This window comes from Pseudophryne corroboree, chromosome 5 (assembly GCF_028390025.1).
Source record: "Pseudophryne corroboree isolate aPseCor3 chromosome 5, aPseCor3.hap2, whole genome shotgun sequence".
In the NCBI taxonomy this organism is placed as follows: Eukaryota; Metazoa; Chordata; class Amphibia; order Anura; family Myobatrachidae; genus Pseudophryne; species Pseudophryne corroboree.
Window position 1 is genome coordinate 212,755,820 of NC_086448.1, and position 14,269 is coordinate 212,770,088.

The window sequence follows — 14,269 nt, forward strand, 5'->3', positions numbered from 1 at the left end:
ATTAATGCCCATTCTACTCGGTCTGTTGGACCTTCTTGGGTGGCTCGCCATGGCGCGTCCGCAATACAATTGTGCAAGATCCTCTGTGAACATGTTTATTAGGTTCTATGCCTTTGATACTTCAGCCTCCCAGGATGCTTTCTTTGGACGTCGGGTTCTCATACCCTCCCATGACAAACTGCTTTAGGACATCCCTGATGTTTTTCTGTGGAAACCAATGTAACCTGCTGCAGAAAAGGAGAGTTCTGGTAGGCTCTTTCTGACGCACCTGGGCCCTCATTACAAGTTGATCGCTCGCTGCCGTTTTTCGCAGCGCAGCAATCAGGTTACTACTGCGCATGCATATGCACTGCAATGCGCACGCACGTCGTATGGCTACAAACGGCATCATTGCTGTGCAATGCTTCTAGCGATGAATCCATTCGCACAACCGATCGCAAGGAGATTGACAGGAAGAGGGCGTTTATGGGTGTCAACTGACCGTTTTCTGGGAGTGGTAGGGAAAATGCAGACGTGTCCAGGCGTTTGCAGGGCGGGTGTCTGACGTCAATTCCGGAACTGGACACGGTGAAGTGATCGCAAGGGCTGAGTAAGTTCAGACCTACTCTGAAACTGCAAAAAACGTTTTGGCACCACTCGGCTGCACATGCGATCGCACACTTTCAAACTGAAAATACACACCTCCGTGGGTGGTGACTATGCATTTGCACGCCTGCAAAAAGTAGCTAGCGAGCTATCAACTCGGAATGAGGGCCCTAGCTTCTATGGGTTTGTATGGCATTAGCCGCTGGTACCCTCTCGTGTCATGAGAATGTGGTTCTATGCGACTAATATCTTCTCTCTTACCTGCTCCTGCATTGGACTGGTTGACAAAACTGTGCTCACAGTGCCTGGAAGTGGGGTTATAGAGGAGGTCCCAATGCATCCTGGGACAGCCTAAAGCTTTAGCCTGTTTGTGTCTCTGGATCAAGATCCACTCTACACCCCAATGTTTCCCTGTGGAACCCAATGTACCTCGCAGAAACAGTTAACAATGGTAAGTCTACCATAACTCTCCTTTTATGTCCCTATGAGCAAGTTTATTTATAGGTCAGCCTCCAATTCATACACCAATTTGCAATTAACCCCCAAACACTGCAGAAAACTGGGGAGTTGACCAAATGGGTGGCTATATATATATATATATATATATACCAGGCGATTCATCGCGCCCTACGGGCGCTCTTCACACAGTCGTTTGTGACTACGCCCCGTTAACCCCTGCACTCCTTTGAACATACGCAGGCCGGTAGAGAACAGATGCAGAAATGCAGGGCAATATAGAGGGCATACAGAAAAGAGAGAGGTGTAGGGGGGAAGGGGGAGGGGAGGGAATGTACAGAAACGCTGTGCGATGGGTAAAGGATAGGGAGAGGCAGGGTGGTAGGGAGAGGATAAAGAGAGGCAAGGTGTTACAAAACAAAATACCGTTGCAAAAGGCTACGACCCGTTAACCCCTGCACGGGCTTCAGCTGTGCTATAATTGTTATTATATGGAGTATTACCTGCCAAAAATTTTATGCTAGTGGGTAAATATTGCAAGGGGGAAAGGCGTGCGATTGTCAAGGGGGCGTAGGCCTTTGTGAGGGCGTGAAGAGTGGCCGCAGGGCACAATGAATAACATAGTGTAGTATATACTGCTAGTGTATGCAGCGCAGCTTATACACACAGTGGGCACAGGTAATGGAGCCGCGTATACACACAATGGACACAGGTAGCAGCGCAGCTTATACACACAGTGGCCACAGGTAATGGATACGTGTATCCACACAGTGGGCAGAGGTAGCAGCGCAGCTTATACACACAATACCCAAAGGTAGCAGAGCCGCTTATACACACAATACCCACAGGTAACAGAGCCGCTTGTACACACACAGTGCCCACAGGTAGCAGAGGCGCTTATACACACAGTGCCCACAGGTAGCAAAGCCGCTTATACACACAGTGCCCACAGGTAGCAGAGCCGCTTATACACACACAGTGCCCACAGGTAGCAGAGGCGCTTATACACACAGTGCCCACATGTAGCAGAGGTGCTTATACATACAGTGGCCACAGGTAGCAGAGCCGCTTATACACACACAGTGCCCACAGGTAGCAGAGGCGCTTATACACACAGTGCCCACATGTAGCAGAGGCGCTTATACACACAGTGCCCACAGGTAGCAGAGCCGCTTATACACACACAGTGCCCACAGGTAGCAGAGCCGCTTATACACACAGTGACCACAGGTAGCAGAGCCGCTTATACACACACAGTGCCCACAGGTAGCAGAGGCGCTTATACACACACAGTGACCACAGGTAGCAGAGCCGCTTATACACACAGTGACCACAGGTAGCAGAGGCGCTTATACACACACGGTGCCCACAGGTAGTGGCCACAGGTAGCAGAGCCGCTTATACACACAGTGACCACAGGTAGCAGAGCCGCTTATACACACACAGGGGCCACGGGTAGCAGAGGCGCTTATACACACAGTGGCCACAGGTAGCAGTGGTGCTTATACACACACAGTGACCACAGGTAGCAGAGCCGGTTATACACACAGTGACCACAGGTAGCAGAGCCGCTTATACACACACAGTGCCTACAGGTAGCAGAGGCGCTTATACACACAGTGGCCACGGGTAGCAGAGGCGCTTATACACACAGTGGCCACGGGTAGCAGTGGTGCTTATACACACAATGACCCCCGGTAGCAGCGTCACTTCTAGACACAATTCCCATAGGTAACAGAGGCGCTTATACACACAGTGGCCACAGGCAGCAGTGGCGTTTATACACACAGTGCCCACAGGTAGCAGCGCCACTTATACACAATGGCCACAGGTATCAGTGTCGCTTAGACACATAATGGACACAGCATTAGTGTTTCTTATGAATCCAATGTCCATTGGTAGCAACTATACTCACAGAAGTTCAGTGTGTGTGTGTGTGTGGGGGGGGGGGGTTGGAAAGGGGGTGGGTTCAGTGAGGTGGAGGTGCGTATCCGTGCCGCTGATCACCGCGATTCAGGGAATCCCTTGTAGCGGCTGCGGATGGTGTCCGAGGTGCTACGTGTGGTGGTGGGGTGGGTGCGGGAGGGGGGTATGGGGGTGGGGGATGTGTGGGGGTGCAGTGGGCGGGGGAGGGGCGTCTGAAGCAGATGTGGTGGGTGCTGTGGGTGCCACGGGTGGGGGAGGGGGCGGGTGGGTTGTATGGTGCAGGGGCGAGAAGTGGGTATAAGGGTGGTGCGGGGTTGCCGCAGGTGGGGTGGAGGGTGCGTGGGTGTAGGAGGGGGGGGGAGGTGCAGGGGTGCCGCCGGTGGGGGAGGGGGGGTTGTGGGTTGTAGGTGCTACGGGTGGGGGAGGGGGCGTGTCCCGCGGGTGAGGGACGGATGTGGTGGGTGCTGTGGGTGCCACGGGTGGGGAAGGGGTGTTGCGGTTGGGGGAGGGAGTGCTGCGGGTGGTGGAGGGGTGGGGGTGCTGAGGGTGTGGGTGCTATGGGTGGGGGAAGGGGCAGGAGTGCCGCGGGTGGGGGAGGGACGTGTGCCGCGGGAGGGGGGCGGATGTGGAGGATGCTGTGGGTGCCGTGGGTGTTTAGGTGGGGGAGGGGCGTGTGCCACGGGTGGGGGGCGTATGTGGTGGATGCCGCGGGTAGGGTGGTGGGTTGCAGGGGGGAGAGGTAGGTATGGGGGTGGTGCGGGGTTTTTGGGGTTGGGCCAATGGGTTTTGCTGGTTGTGGGTGTTACGGGAGGCGGCGGGAGTGCCGTGGGTGGGGGAGGGGTGTGTGCCGCGGGTGGGGGGCGAATGTGGTGGGTGCTGTGGGTGGGGGAGGGGTGGGGGGTGCGGATGTGGTGGATGCTGAGGGTGGGGTGGAGGGTGCAGGGGGGGGGGGTAGGTAGAGGTAGGTGTCGGGTGGGGGAGGTGGGGGGGTGCTGCGTGTGGGGGAGGGGTGGGTGGGGTGGAGGGTGTAGCGGGGGGAGAGGTTGTATAGGGGTGGGGGTGGTGCGGGTGGGGGAGGGGCATGGGGTTTTGCGGGGTGTGGGTGTTACGGGTGGGGGAGGGGGCGGGAGTGCAGCGGGTGGGGGAGGGGTGTGTGCTGCGGGTGGGGTGCTGGGGGAGGGGGCGGGAATGCCGCGGGTGGGGGAGGGGGTGGGAGTGCCGCGGGTGGGGGAGGGGTGTGTGCCGGGGGAGGGGGCGGGAGTGCCGGGGGTGGGGGAGGGGTGCGTGCCGGGGGTGGGGGAGGGGTGCTGCGGGTGGGGGAGGGAGTGCCGCAGGTGGGGGAGGGGTGTGTGGCGCGGGTGGGGGAGCGGCGGGAGTGCCGCGGGTGGGGAAGGGGTGCTGCATGTGGGGGAGGGGTGCGTGCCGCGGGTGGGGGCGGGAGTGCCACGGGTGGGGGAGGGGTGCGTGCCGCGGGTGGGGGAGGGGTGCGTGCCGAGGGTGGGGGAGGGGTGCATGACGCGGGTGGGGGAGGGGTGCGTGCCGCGGGTGGGGGAGGGTGCGGGAGTGCCGCGGGTTGGGTGGATGCCGCGGGTGGGAGGGTGCGGGATGCCGCGGGCCGTGTGCCGTGGTTGGGTGGGGGTGGATTCTGTGGGTGGCGCGGCCCGTGTGCGGCGGGTGGAGGTGTTGGGTGGTGTGTGTGCCGCGGGTGCGGCTGTCTGCGTTGGTTCTCCTCCACACTGTGCGGCAGGCAGCGGTGAGAGCGCCGCTTACAGTCCTCGGCTGCAGTGTCACCAGGTGCAGGGAGTGTACGGGGAGGGGGGAGAGAGGGGAAGGGGCGGAGATGGGGAGGGGACTGGGCGGGGATGGGTGGACAGAGGGAGGGGACTGTTCCTGCCCTGCATCCAGCCGCCCAGATCTGTGCCTGTGACTCCGCCCAGCGTTACGGCCAGCACAGAGTCACAGACTTGGGCTAATATATAGGAGATCATATATTTAATTATCACTGAAATAGTTGAATATACATTTTGGTTTATTTTGTTTTTGTTACATTTTATATAGGAAGAGGCAGAACCGTTTTCAGATTCCCATTTACCGTCTCTTCATAAAAATGCAAAAATGCCGGAAGGGGAGAACAAAGATTTGTATAAAACTCCAGGCACACCTGATCTGCTTGAGGGGTAAGTATTGAAATTGTCTTACTGGATCTTACATGATTAAATCAAAGCATAAGACATTGTTCTCTTAAGGTGCATACACAGTAGGCGATAATAGTAAACATCATCGCTCATTTTGCCCTTCCTGAGTGACGTTGTTTACTATATTGGCCAGTGTGTATGCCGCCGCCAACGAGTGATGCACGGCTCCTCGGGTCGTAAACGACCCTCGCTGTTGGCCGTGCATGCAGCTCAATTTGGACTATCGTCCAAAAACTGCATGCACGGCCTGGCTGCTGCATGAAGTCACTGAGCGATATGGTCACTCAGTATGTACACATTGCCACCGACCGCCCCGGCAGGGAACACACTAGGCAACGTCGCTCATAGAGCACATCGCCTAGTGTGTACCCACCTTTAGTCCCCAGCAATCATAATGTGGGTACACACTAGGCGATGTGCTCTATGAGCGACATCGCCTAGTGTGTTCCCTTCCCTGCCGGGGTGGTTGGCAGCAGTGCGTACACACTGAGCTATATGACAACAATATCGTACATGCAGTTCTTGGACGATAGTCCAAATTGAGTTGCTTGCATGTCCGACAGCGAGGTTCATCAACGACCCATGGGGCCGCGCATAGCTCATCAGCGGCGGCATACACACTGGCCAATATAGTAAACAACGTTGCTCAGGAAGGGCAAAATAAGCTACGTCGCTTACTATTATCGCCTAGTGTGTATGCACCTATAGATAAATGTAATGGTTACTTTTTCACAGTGCCTTGCTTAGTTATAATTGTGCATATTAGGCTAGACACCAGTTATGATTCTTCATATTGGGTTGAACACCAGGTGGTAAATTTACTAAGATGGGAGTTCTATTTAAGATGGGATGTTACCCATAGCAACCAATCAGATTCTACTTCTCATTTAACTAGCACCTACTAGAAGATATACCTGGGGGTAAATTTACTAAGATGGGAGTTCTATTTAAGATGGGATGTTGCCCATAGCAACCAATCAGATTCTACTTCTCATTTATCTAGCACCTACTAGAAGATAATACCTGGAATCTGATTGGTTGCTATGGGCAACATCCCATCTTAAATAGAACTCCCATCTTAGTAAATTTACCCCCAGGTATAACTCTTCATATTAGGTTGGACACCAGGTATGACTCTTCATATTAGGTTGGACAGCAGGTATGACTCTTCATATTAGGTTGGACACCAGGTATGACTCTTCATATTAGGTTGGGCACCAGATATAACTTTCATATTAGGCTAGGGAATCCGGTCACATGGTTGACATGAGAAATTTGACAAGGTATCATGTCGACATCCTCAGAATGAAGCCATGTGAAATGTTGACAGTCCAGGTCAGTATAAACACTTACTGATCGACCGCTTGACGTTGGTAAGTAAATTCAGCTGGATAGGCATTTTAATTGCCCACCCAGCTGTAACGTCAAACCCCCACAGCAAATGAACGGGCAGTCACCGGACTGCCTGTACACACAGCCAACTACACAGCCGACACAACGTTGTTCACATACATATCAGTTGTATACACCTACCAACGAGCTCGTGATTTATCGGTCATTCGCTCAGCCCGGCCAAATATATTGCCTAGTGTGTACTCGGCTTTAGAAGGACAACGGTTAGGGTTAGATGCCACTGGGAGCGTTAGAACTAGGCTGCAGAGAGAGGTTAGGGTTACTTACAGGGGAAGGGGTGAGGAGGGATTAGTGTTAGAGATAGGGACAGTATATTTACCAGAATGCCGCTCCTTAGATGCCTGCTCTGGAACTTCATGTTACATGACCACCAAGACCTGGAAGAAGTCATAGGAGGCACTTCAGCTGCCGGGGCCAGCTAAGTGACCACTGTGTCACCAGGGACATTAGGTTTACATTCTATCATGTCGGCATGATGAATGTCGACATGCTAAGCATGTTGATCTTTCGATCATGCCAACATTCTCATGTTGACCTAATGCACATTGACATGATAAATATCAATTTAGGTCTTAAACCATCCTTTAAAAGTACAAACGTGCCATATGTAATAAAACCAGTTTTAATGTCCCCTCACAATCATGATTCATTCCCAGATCCGACCCGGGTAATTGAACGCGGTTTAAAGCCACATCACAGTGGCTTGAAACCCTGTTCACATGGCAAGCTAGACCTGTGTTAGTGGCGGGTTTTCCCTCTGCCAGCGCTTGGAGATTACATAGTCTCTGAGCGATGGTAATCCAACTCTTCCCTGCTGAACATTCAGGCTGGAAAAAAGAGGAGGGGGGCATTTTGAGCGCAGTGAGTGGGAATCTGGTCATTTTATATATATATATATATAAAAGCGCTATCTGGTCATATTTTTCCAGTGTTATTAAGCGCTGGGTGTGTGCTGGCATACTCTCTCTCTGTCTCTCCTAAGGGCCTGGTTGGGGTTTTGTCCCCTTATAGGTTAATACCTGTGTGTGTGGTGTCGGTACGTGGTGTCGACATGTCTGAAGCGGAAGGCTTTTCCAAGGAGGAGGTGGAGCAAATGAGTGGTGTGTCCCCGTCGGTTGTACCGACTCCAGATTGGATGGACATGTGGCATATGTTGAATGCAAGTGTGGCATCTTTACATAAAAAGCTTGATAAGGCTGATTTAGGTGGGACATCAGGGGGTCAATCCTCAGATTGGACCGACTCACAGGGCCCGTCGGGGTCTCAAAAGCGTCCCTTAACACAAGACACTACTATCGACACGGATTCTGATTCCAGTGTCGACTATGACGAAGTAAAATTGCACCCTAGGGTGACTAAAACCATTCAGTGTATGATTGTGGCAATAAGGGATGTGTTGCATATTGTGGATGAACCCTCTGTCCCCGACACAAGGGTACACATGTTTAAGGAAAAGAAACAGATTATTAACTTTCCCACATCTCATGAATTAAATGAATTCTTTGGAAAAGCTTGGGAGACTCCGGATAAGAGACCGCAGATCCCCAAAAGAATTTATATGGCATATACTTTCCCTAAGCAGAACAGGGAGATTTGGGAATCACCCCCCACTGTGGACAAAGCCCTGACGCGCTTGTCCAAGAAAGTGGCGCTACAGTCTCCTGACACAGCAGCCCTTAAGGACCGTGCAGATCGCAGGCAAGAAACTACCTTAAAGTGTATTTATTCTCATACGGGTGCTGTGCTAAGACCGACAATTGCGTCGGCATGGGTGTGTAGCGCAATTGCAGCTTGGACAGATGAGCTGACAGATCAATTTGATAATATGGATAAGGATACTATATTCCTAACTCTAGCCCATATTAAAGACGCAGTCTTATTTATGAGGGATGCTCAAAGGGACATTGGATTGCTGGCTTCTAGGGCCAATGCCATGTCTGTCTCAGCGAGAAGATCCTTATGGACTCGCCAATGGACGGGTGATGCGGATTCCAAGAAACATATGGAAGTACTACCCTACAAGGGTGATGTATTGTTTGGGGATGGGCTGACGGACCTGGTTTCCACAGCCACAGCAGGTAAATCAAATTTTTTACCTTATATACCCCAACAGCAAAAGAAAGTAACACCCTATCAGATGCAGTCCTTTCGGTCGCACAAGTCCAAAAGAGGTCGGGAATCCTCTTTCCTCGCCAGAGGTAAGGGCAGAGGCAAGAGAGCACCTGCTTCGGCACCGGTGGGGGCACGTCTTCGACTTTTCAGTCAGGCCTGGGTCAGTTCGGACCTGAATCCCTGGGTGTTGGAAATAGTTTCCCAGGGTTACAAATTGGAATTCGAGGAGGTGCCCCCGCGCCGATTTTTCAAATCGGCCCTACCAGCTTCCACATCGGAAAGGGATGTAGTGTTAGCTGCCATTCAAACGCTGTGTATACAGCAAGTGATAATCAAGGTTCCCCTGCACCAGCAGGGAAGAGGTTACTATTCAACCCTATTTGTGGTCCCGAAACCGGACGGTTCGGTCAGACCTATTTTGAATCTGAAATCCCTAAACCTGTACATAAGAAGATTCAAATTCAAAATGGAATCTCTCAGAGCCATAATAGCCAACATGGAGGAGGGGGAGTTTATGGTGTCTCTGGACATAAAGGATGCGTACCTTCATGTCCCCATATATGCCCCCCATCAGGAATACCTGAGATTCGCTGTACAGGATTGTCATTACCAATTTCAGACGTTGCTGTTTGGACTCTCCACGGCACCGATGATTTTTCACCAAGATAATGGCGGAAATGATGGTGGTCCTGCACAAACATGGAGTCACAATTATCCCATACTTGGACGATCTCCTGATAAAAGCGAGATCAAGGGAGAAATTGCTGAACAGTGTGGCGCTCTCGTTGAGAGTGCTCCAGCAACACGGTTGGATTCTAAATCTACCGAAGTCACAGTTGATTCCGACAACTCGACTACCGTTCCTTGGTATGATACTGGATACGGAACAAATGAAGGTCTTCCTCCCAATAGAGAAAGCCCAAGACATACAGAACATGGTCAGAGACCTGCTAAAACCGAAAAGAGTGTCAGTTCACCAATGCACTCGAGTTCTGGGGAAAATGGTGGCGGCCTACGAGGTCATTCCCTTCAGCAGGTTCCATGCAAGGACTTTTGAATGGGACCTTCTGGACAAGTGGTCTGGGTCCCATCTGCACTTACATCGGAAAATAACTCTGTCCCCAGGGACCAGAGTGTCCCTCCTGTGGTGGTTGCAAAGTGCTCACCTCCTGGATGGTCGCAGGTTCGGAATTCAGGATTGGATCCTGGTTACCACGGACGCGAGCCTCCGAGGATGGGGAGCGGTCACACAGGGAAAACATTTTCAGGGTCTTTGGTCAGACTAGGAGTCCTGTCTACACATCAATGTGTTGGAACTCAGGGCCATTTACAACGGCCTTCGACAAGCGGAGAGTTTTCTTCGAAACCTACCGGTTCTGATTCAATCAGACAATGTCACAGCAGTGGCTCATGTGAACCGCCAAGGCGGGACAAAAAGCAGAGTCGCGATGGCGGAAGCCACAAGGATCCTTCGCTGGGCGGAAAATCATGTAAACGATCTGTCAGCTGTCTTCATTCCGGGAGTGGACAACTGGGAAGCAGACTTCCTCAGCAGACATGATCTCCATCCAGGAGAGTGGGGACTTCATCAAGAAGTCTTTGCAGAAGTAACACGTCTTTGGGGAACTCCTCAAATAGACATGATGGCGTCACGCCTCAACAAAAAACTTCAGAGGTACTGCGCCAGGTCTCAGGACCCTCAGGCAATAGCAGTGGACGCTCTGGTAACACCGTGGGTGTTCAAATCGGTCTACGCGTTTCATCCTCTTTCTCTCATCACAAAAGTGTTGAGGATCATAAGACGAAGAAGAGTACAGACGATACTCGTTGTCCCAGACTGGCCTCGAAGGGCCTGGTACTCGGATCTACAAGAGATGCTCACAGGAGATCCCTGGCCTCTTCCTCTGAGGGAAGACCTGTTGCAGCAGGGGCCCTGTGTATTTCAAGACTTACCGCGGTTACGTTTGACGGCATGGCGGTTGAACGCCGAATCCTAGCGAAAAAGGGGATGCCGGAAGAGGTCATCCCTACGTTAATAAAGGCTAGGAAGGAGGTGACGATAAAACATTATCACCGTATCTGGCGAAAGTATGTGTCTTGGTGTGAGACCAAGAATGCGCCTACGGAAGATTTCCATCTGGGTCGTCTTCTCCACTTCCTACAGACAGGAGTGGATATGGGCCTGAAATGGTTCCGGTATGAATGGTCGACCATATTATGGTCGACAGTCATTAGGTCGACCACTATTGGTCGACATTGACATGGTAGACATGGACACATGGTCGACACATGAAAATGGTCGACATATGAAAAGGTCGACATGAGTTTTTTAACTTTTTTTGGTGTCGTTTTTTGCGTAAAGTGACTGGGAACCCCAATTAGTGCACCGCGTCCCCTCGCATGGCTCGCTTCACTCGCCATGCTTCGGGCATGGTGCCTTCGCTCCGCTACCGCTTCGCTCAGCACACATTACCGTTCCAATCGTAGTCCATGTGAATCGTAAAGTATGGAAAAGTTCCCCAAAAGAAAAAAAAGTTAAAAACCCCATGTCGACCTTTTCATGTGTCGACCATTTTCATGTGTCGACCATGTGTCCATGTCGACCATGTCAATGTCGACAAATAGTGGTCGACCTAATGACTGTCGACCATAACATGGTCGACCATGTGAACGGATACCGCCTGAAATTAGGCTCTGTTAAGGTACAGATTTCGGCCCTCTCGATTTTCTTTCAGAAGGAATTGGCTTCTCTTCCAGAAGTCCAGACGTTTGTAAAGGGAGTGCTGCACATCCAGCCCCCTTTTGTGCCTCCAGTGGCACCATGGGACCTGAACGTGGTGTTGCAGTTCCTAAAATCACACTGGTTTGTACCGCTTAACAAGGTTGAGTTGAAATTTCTTACCTGGAAGGTGGTCATGTTGTTGGCCTTAGCATCAGCAAGGCGAGTGTCAGAATTGGCGGCTTTGTCACACAAGAGCCACTACTTGATTTTTCATGTGGATTGAGCTGAATTGAGGACACGTCCGCAATTCTTGCCTAAAGTGGTTTCTTCGTTCCATATGAATCAACCTATTGTGGTGCCTGTGGCTACAAGTGACCTGGAGGATTCCAGATCCCTGGACGTAGTCAGTGCCTTAAAAATTTATGTAGCCAGGACGGCTAGAATTAGGAAAACAGAGGCTCTGTTTATCCTGTATGCGGCCAATAAGATTGGCGCTCCTGCTTCAAAGCAGACTATGGCTCGCTGGATCTGTAATACGATTCAGCAGGCTCACTCTACGGCTGGATTGCCGGTACCAAATTCGGTTAAGGCCCATTCCACTAGGAAGGTGGGCTCTTCTTGGGCGGCTGCCCGAGGCGTCTCGGATTTACAACTTTGCCGAGTGGCGACTTGGTCGGGGTCAAACACTTTTGCTAAATTCTACAAGTTTGATACCCTGGCTGATGAGGACCTAGCGTTTGCTCAGTCGGTGCTGCAGAGTCATACGCACTCTCCCGCCCGTTTGGATGCTTTGGTATAAACCCCATGGTCCTTACGGAGTCCCCAGCATCCTCTAGGACGTAAGAGAAAATAAGATTTTAAACCTACCGGTAAATCTATTTCTCCTAGTCAGTAGAGGATGCTGGGCGCCCGTCCCAGTGCGGAAACTCTGCAAGACTTGTATATAGTTGTTGCTTACATAAGGGTTATGTTACAGTTGACATCGGTCTTGGACCGTTACTGTCGTTTGTTCATACTGTTAACTGGTTATGTATGTTCCAGGTTACATGGTATGATTGGTGTGGGCTGGTATGAATCTTGCCCTTGGATTGCTAAATCCTGCCTTGTATTGTCCAGCTCCTCTGGGCACAGTTCTCTAACTGAGGTCTGGAGGAGGGGCATAGAGGGAGGAGCCAGTGCACACCCATAGTCAAAGTTCTTTTTAGGTGCCCTATGTCCTGCGGAGCCCGTCTGTACCCCATGGTCCTTACGGAGTCCCCAGCATCCTCTACGGACTAGGAGAAATAGATTTACCGGTAGGTTTAAAATCTTATTTTTTTTCTCTTGAATAGCAAGGTAGGGACCCCAGTGCATTGCTTTGCCCGGGGCCTACAATGCTGTTAAGACAGCCCTGGGTATAACTGACTGGTGCAATATATATTATTTTCATTACATTTCTTTGTAACCATTACCTGTCTAAGGATCGACATAAGCAGGCAATTCATTGTGATGGCCCTTATGATCAAATGCTGCAAGCATCAAATTAACATGTGTTGCTGCATCTGAAAGGCAGACAGTGCTTGATTCATTGTCAAAATATGCCTCCCCAAGCTCTCCAGTAATTCATACAGCAAGAAAAGACCTATGAAGAGAGGTGTTGATATTATGTTCAGTGATAATACATATTATAATGAAATTGAGCATACTAGCAACAACTAACTATCTCCTTCCCAGGAAAACAGAAAATATATTAGCATTCCTCAAAAACTTATTCTGATGGGAATGAAACAAGAAGGATATGAATATTTTCATGTAGTCCCCTGTAGGATAAATACATTATTAAACGCAATACTGTATTGAGAACTATTAAAATAACCTATGATTTGCAAGGAATTAAAAATAAATGAAAAATGGTACATTGTAGATTTGTGACATCAAAAGGATGAATAAATAATTGAGAGTTGTCGCTGCCATGACCTGGTTTCTTCATCAGCACCTGGAGCTGCTTAATTCTGGGTATAGACTATGGCACCTTTTTGCTGGTAATTCTATATCAGAGATAGAGCTTGTATTCCAGTTACACATCTCATCTGGTTGCCAATTATTATTTAATTTCTTAAAAGAATAGTAAATAGGATATATTCATGGGGGTTGGGTTCGGGTGATCAGCGTTTGGGATCCCGCCGCTCACTATACAGACGCCGGGATCCCGAGCTTTAGATTGTCGGCATCGGCATACCGACTGTCGGGCTGTTAATCGGTCGGGATCCCGGCATTGGTATAGTGACCGGCGGTCTCCCTACTGCATGTCACATAACTAGAAACAGAGATACATAGAATTTGACGGCAGATAAGAACTTGGCCCATCTAGTCTGCCCCTTTTTTTTTATCATATTTTTATCTCAAACCTTATTTGATCCTTATTTCTTTGTAAGGCTATCCTTATGTCTATCCCTACATCCCATTGTATTGTATGTGAGTTTTGTGGGTAACACGTTACAAATGATCAGTGATGAAGCACTGCTGTAGTCTGTGTCTTATATTGATTTATACAGTTATGTTTTTACACTTTACTATAGCTTAAGGTTTTGGCACAAATATGTTATTTGGAATAGTGTACAAGTTTGAGCTTTATGTCACACGTGTTGCATATAGGACTGTAACAGAGGCTCTTGACGCAACTGTACCAGAAGAGTCTGACATATTGAACTCTCAAGTAAGTAATGTAAGTAATTTACCTTCAAAAATTCTATATCACTAGTTTTTATTGTAAATTTCAATGTCTGATTATGAACACAGTAAATAGCTTATTATGAGCAATACTTGTCATTGTGATCAGGGCCTGCGACAGGGGGGTCAAAGGGGACACCTGTACTGGGCC

General features: G+C 50.3%; 1 protein-coding gene across 19 annotated transcripts in view; it reads left to right on the forward strand.

Annotated features, from left to right (window-relative positions):
- CCDC7 (coiled-coil domain containing 7) overlaps positions 1–14,269 on the forward strand; it is a 502,159-nt gene that overhangs the window by 193,781 nt on the left and 294,109 nt on the right. For 17 of the 19 annotated variants that reach the window (XM_063922082.1, XM_063922092.1, XM_063922099.1 and 14 more), the window contains 2 exons: positions 5,026–5,144; positions 14,044–14,113. In XM_063922082.1, the coding sequence (XP_063778152.1) occupies positions 5,026–5,144; positions 14,044–14,113 (189 nt within the window). The remainder of the gene's footprint in view (positions 1–5,025; positions 5,145–14,043; positions 14,114–14,269) is intronic. The other 2 variants (XM_063922084.1, XM_063922087.1) reach the window with 1 other exon arrangement.